The sequence below is a fragment of the Trichechus manatus genome, unplaced genomic scaffold, assembly GCF_000243295.1.
Source record: "Trichechus manatus latirostris isolate Lorelei unplaced genomic scaffold, TriManLat1.0 scaffold00103, whole genome shotgun sequence".
In the NCBI taxonomy this organism is placed as follows: Eukaryota; Metazoa; Chordata; class Mammalia; order Sirenia; family Trichechidae; genus Trichechus; species Trichechus manatus.
In genome coordinates, this window is record NW_004444039.1 from 4,991,317 (window position 1) to 4,997,126 (window position 5,810).

The 5,810-nt window shown below is 49.5% G+C and overlaps 1 protein-coding gene across 2 annotated transcripts in view; it reads left to right on the plus strand.

The window, feature by feature from the left end:
- Window positions 1-3,456: 3,456 nt before the first annotated feature.
- Window positions 3,457-5,810, plus strand: part of JARID2 (jumonji and AT-rich interaction domain containing 2) — a 294,431-nt gene continuing 292,077 nt past the window's right edge. For both annotated transcript variants that reach the window (XM_004382977.2, XM_023737473.1), the window contains exon 1: window positions 3,457-4,131. In XM_004382977.2, coding sequence (XP_004383034.1) covers window positions 4,087-4,131 — 45 coding nt within the window. In that variant the 5' untranslated portion in view covers window positions 3,457-4,086. The remainder of the gene's footprint in view (window positions 4,132-5,810) is intronic.

Below are 5,810 nucleotides of genomic sequence, written 5' to 3' on the forward strand. Positions count from 1 at the left end.
TGTATGGCATTCCCTCTGCCACTTGATTCAGATCATCACCATTTCTCACCTCACTTATGCAACAACATTGCAACTGGTGTCTAGGTCGGACTGCCTCCAGCGTCTCTGTTTTCCAATCCTCAATTCCATCTCTCCCACCTTTCAAAAACACCCATCTGCTTTATACCTCTAGTTCAAATCCTCCTAAGGTTCCTTTTAGCCTACAGGACAAAATCCAAACTCTTTTGCTTGGCATACAGAGACTTTCCTGTAGGGCATGGCTCCTGCTCTCCGTCTCATCTTTAGTCACTCCCAAACAAACATTGTGCCTCATCCATAACATGGCATGTTTCTTCAGGTCTCATGATTTTCTTTTTTGGTTTTTTACATGCTGGAAAGTTGCTCTGCTTACATAAAACTGCTGAACCCCTACTCATCCTTCAAAATCCCCTAATTTCTGATCACCTCAGCTCTGACTCCCTTTAGCATTGTTTCTGTACTGCGAATATAGCACTTTTTAGAGCTATCGCGATCGATTTTAAAGTCTGTCTTTTCTACTGAGTTGTATGCTTCTTAACAAAGCACTTTTGGGCTTTCTCTGCATCTTCAGGGATGAGGCCATAGGTCCGACGGAATCAGTGTACCTAGACAGGGGTTCTCCCTTCCCCTTGACTTGAAGAGGTAAAGAGAAGTGATTTAAGCATTTAAAATAATCGGGAGAAAGAGTGAATTAGACTTACAGAAAGCGTGAAAGATGAAAAAGAAAGGAAAGATAACATATGGCTTTGACAAGATGGCAGGGACAGAGAATTCATCAGGAGACAGTTAACTTCCAAAACAGGAAAGGCTTTCAACTGCTAAAAAGGCCAATCTATTTTCCTTCTCAGGGAAAACAACACTAATGTTATCCAAATCTTTTGGAAATGAGCAAATTCCTTCCTTTCCTCTGCCCTCAGGCCTCAACAAGCCGACTAGTTTTAAATTCCTGGTGATCTGGAGTTGGTAGCCCAGCAGGGGAGTTCACAGGCCCAGCACTGAGAGGCCCAGCCTCAGGGGCTAGCTAAGAGAACCAAGAAGAAACCCATCTTTGTTCTATAATATTTGCCTGGGGAATGACAGAGCTGACACTAAAACCCCGGAAAGCTAGTTAAAAAACCCTAAAAGTGTGGAGAAGTGGACATCCTCAGTATACAGGTTATAATGATCTGAAAGTCTTTTGAAAACACCTCGTTATAACCTAATCATAACAATCACCTGGGTGGCCAATAGCGAACCGTTAACTTGGGTCTGTTCTATTGCGTCATTCCCAGTAAATGGCACCCGCAAAGAAGTTTTGCAATATTAAGGCATGGAAGGTCATTTAACTTCCTGCTTATGAAATGAACATAAGATGATTTTATTTTAGAAAGCATTCAGATTATTAAAAAAAACAGATAAAGTCATAATTAACAGAATTTTAAAAAAAAGCCTTTCATTTCCAACTAACGTTTCCTGGATGCTTCCAAAGACCTTCTGGGTACTTAGCTAGGTAGACATTATTATATAATCCTCACCACAAGGTTTGGTTGTCGCTAATTTGCAGATGAGAAAATCGACAAGCTCAGAGGCCATAAGCACCTTTTAGGAAGTGGCCAAGGGGTGATTCGAATCCAGGTATTTTACCCTCAGTTTCTGAGATCTTTCTAGACACCGTGGTGATCTCTTCTACACTACTGAAAATAAAATCTAACGAATATGTTACCCGAGTATTTGTACTTTAGAAGTAAACAGAATCTAACGAATGGGAAGGAGGAGAAAATTTATGGGAATGAGTATGAGGGAAGGCTTATTCTACTTTTCATTTATTCTGAGAATGTCTTGAGCGATTTAAAATGTTACTTCTCTAAAACCACAGTTCTAACAAGAAAATCAACAATTCAGAATGGCTACTTGAGACTTGACGAAGTTGTTAATAAGGTGAAGGCTCAAAGATACACACCAGGGCCTGCTCCTTCATTTATTTCAGCCATTGACTAAGGGGGCGGCGGGGGGCACCGGCAGGTAAAAAGCGGGCTCTCGCGTGGCTGACTCAGTTCATATTCCTGGCACTCGGTGTTCGAGATGCTTCCTTACAGTTGGCATCTCCGTGTGGCGCAGTCTCCATATTTCGCTTATTTTTACCTCAATGTTTTAGTCTCGCTCATGGACACACCACACACAAATACGCCCGTCAAAGCAACGATCGCGCTCAATCTCCTTAAGGCCGGCGATCGTGTTTGGTAGGCAGCCGCCGGGCTTTCACTTTTGGCCACCACAGAAGCCTCTCTCACTGGCCGGTCGGTCGGCGACGCGGTCGCCAATGCCGGGCCGCGTGCCGAGCCGGGAGGTGGCCTCGAACCACGGTGATCCCGGCCACCCGGGGCTGCCCACCCCGCGCGTGGGGGCGTGTGCGGCTTCCGGGCGTCGAGAGCCGGGTGGCGCGGGAAGGGATGACCTCAGACTACCCCGAAGGCCGACCGGAGCGGGCTCCGCGCAAATACGCGAGGCGGTGTCCTGAGGTGACACCGGCTGCATGGCACAAGCAGCAGGCGCCGCCGATCAACTAGCTCGCACCGAGGCTCCCTCTTGGTGCGTGGCCCACTTAGACTGAGGACGGGCTCCAACCCCTCACTGACACCGCCCCCCGCGCAGCCACGCTCCAAGGCCTTCCCGGGGAAGCCTCGCGTCCCTCCCCCGCGGCTCCGGGAGGCGTGCGCGCGCGATTCCTCGATTCCACAGGCGGTTCGAGCCCCGGGTGGGGGCAGGGCGCGCGGGGAGGGGGCTGGCAGCCGCCGCGGGGGGTGGGTCCTGGGCGGGGGCGGGGGCGAGCCGGCGTGGGGAGTTCCTCGCTCGCAGACCACACGCTCTGCGGGCCAATCCGGAGCCAGCCTCTAGCAATGTCGCACGCGGGACACGTCCAAGCGTTTGTAGGCAGAGCTGGTGGGGGAGGGGGCGGGGAGAAGGGAGGGGAATTGAGTGACAGGCTCGCGGGGCAGGCTGGGAATTGTAGTTCCCAGCTTCCGTGGCCATAGCCATTTTGTAGTCGGGAGACTACAACTTCCAGAAGATCAAGGGGACCATTCTAAGGTGCCCCGGGAATAGGCGGCTCTTCCCGGGGCCGGGCGTCCTGGGGCACTCGTACCCAGCAGCCCGGCTGCAGGTAGAGGCGAAGGCAGTGGCGGGGGCTAGCGTGTGGCGGCTGTGGGGTGAGCCGCCAGCTAGGGAAAGGGGGTGAGGTGGAGCGACCGAGCGTGCCATGCATTGAGCTAGGGAGCTTCTCTCAATTCCACTCCAAGGCTCGGCGTGGGAGAGATGCCGGGGGGTTGCCTGGGCAGGGTTCGTCGAGGCCTCTCGGGTGTCTAGTCGACGGGGCTGCGGAGGTCCTCCGGACTGGGCCAGGGGCGGTCGGCGCCCGGGTAGGCGGGCGCCTGGTGGCTCAGCTGTGGGAGTTTTCGGCTAGCGTCCGACGGGGAATTACCCGAGGAGCCCTAACTTGTATAAAAGCAGAGTCCATTTAAAGTTGGGCTGGATAGCCTCTCTCTCATTGGTTAGGGGGCTTGGAAAAAAGAGACTCGGCGAGCTCTCGCTGTGGTGGTGCCGCCGCCGCCGCCGCCGCCGCTGGAGTTGACTCTTCTGCTCGCACTGCTGCTGCAGCACAAACGTGACTTCCAACATTTTTTTATTTATCTTTCCCTTTTCTTTTCCAAGATGTAACTACAGATCAGATGCTAAAGACCTTCACGTTTCGCTGATGTAGTTTTTGGAGGAAAAAAGGGGGGAGTGAAGGGCGTCGGTTTTTTTTTGTGTGTGTGTTTCGGGGAAAATTTTCCATTATGAGTGTTTTACTAAAGTGAAATATTTTTTTTGTTTGCTTCGTTCATCTTTGGCTTTTTTTTTTTTTCTCCTTCCCAATTTCGGATTTATTTCAAGGCGAATCTGGCTTTGGGGGAAGAGGAAGAAAAGTCGGATTACAAGATCAACCACCACCAACAACAATAAAAACCACCAGGATATTTTTTTGCAAATTTCTGACGGCTTTAAATTCATGAAGCAATTGTCCTCTTTTGCAATCAGCATTTGGATCTCAGAATGAGCAAGGAAAGACCCAAGAGGAATATCATTCAGAAGAAATACGTAAGTGCCCTTAACAACACATCCTTTGACTCGCAGTTTTAGGCAATGGCTGTGAATGTCAAGTTTATAGATAATTCTGCAGCTGAAAGGTTTTAAATACAGCGTCCGATAAGGCTGTTTCTTTCTTTTCTGAAAGAGGGCTTTTCAGGGAAAGTCGTGTCTGCCTAGTTTGGTTGAAAAAGCAGATTGGTGTAGAGATACCTCAAGTGAATAAATTGACCTCGGATGACACACCATAATCTAGTTTCAGATGAAAGGCAAGGGATTTTGGTGGTGCTTGGGGGTGGGGGAGGGCTGCGGTAAGGTAACTAAACTGCCTTCTCGGTCGAATTTGGCCCTATATTGCACTTTGCATGAAAATGAGCCTGTGTTGTTATTATTAATGTTATTTGGAAAACCATGTAACGCTAGTGTGTTGGAAGCCTTTTAAGTTGCAGTCGAGAGTCCGATTATGGCGAATCTTGTTCCTTGTACTGGCACATCCAATTTAATGTATGGGGTCGTTTGGGCTTATCTGGTTCGCAACGTAAACCAGTTGGGAATCGTGTTACAGCGAATACATTTGTTGGGATTGACTTTAATAATGGGGCTGGTTTTGTTTAAAAATTCATGGTTTCCAGTTTTAGGGGGAGAAGACACACACTGGCTGTTTTTAAGTATGTGTGTAAATGCATATGCAAGTGACTACAAATAATTACTGCCAGTTAACTGGGCTTCTGAAATTGGCTGGATATTCAGAGATTTAAATGGTTTGGAATAGTTAAATTTGTTTTGTGCATACTACAGCTACATTTTGATTGGCATAGGGAGTGTTTTTGTGTGTGGTGGCCTTTTTTTTTAAGTTTGGGGGGAGGGAGGAGAGAGGGGGACAGAGGGATTAACCAAATATGCGCTCGACTGATCAGTGATGAGCTGCATGCTTTAAATGAAAGAACCTATTTTTTAAAAAGGCCGAATGAGCCTAAATTAAGGATAATGCAACGTTATAAGAAACTTTTATTTAACTCGAGTCGACAAATGGGTGTCCTATTTTCCCTTTTGTGGTGTAGTGGGAGATGACCTTTGGGGCACCGGTTTTGTAAGAAATATATTTAATGGAAAAGCTGAATGCCTCTTCTAGTGGGCTGATCCTAAGGCAGACACTTTAAACTTCAACTCTGAAAGAAATACCAGGTGAAATAATCCAGCCCAACTTAAAATGCTGTTCCATAAAGAATTTACGAATTAAAATACATCCGCATTGCAGAGGGCTGGCTAGAAAGCAAAGGACTAGTTTAAACTCGGGCAGGATAAACTGCCTGTAGACAGCCTTGCTTGGAGCGTGGAAGCCTTCCCGGGGCACGTTCGTTTCGGATGCAGCCACAAAGCAAACTGGGCAGAACTTGGACAGGAACCACCCCCAGCCCAGCCCACCCCAGACCTCGTTAAGTTGCAGAGCAGCGTGGCGTGGGTTTTTTTTGTTGTTGCTCGTCCGCGAGCGGTGTGGCCGCCGGAGCGTGGAGTCCGGGCGGCAGCCACTGGGTCAGTGGCAGCGGCGGCGGGAGGCAGAGCGCGAGTTAACGCTCCGGGAGCGGGGCCCGTGTTCCCGACGTGCTCGAGCCGGTCGGGAGGGAGGGGAAGGAGGGCGCGCGGGGGTCGTCGCGGCCCGGGCCGGGGCTGGCGGCCGCGCGGCCTGTAGG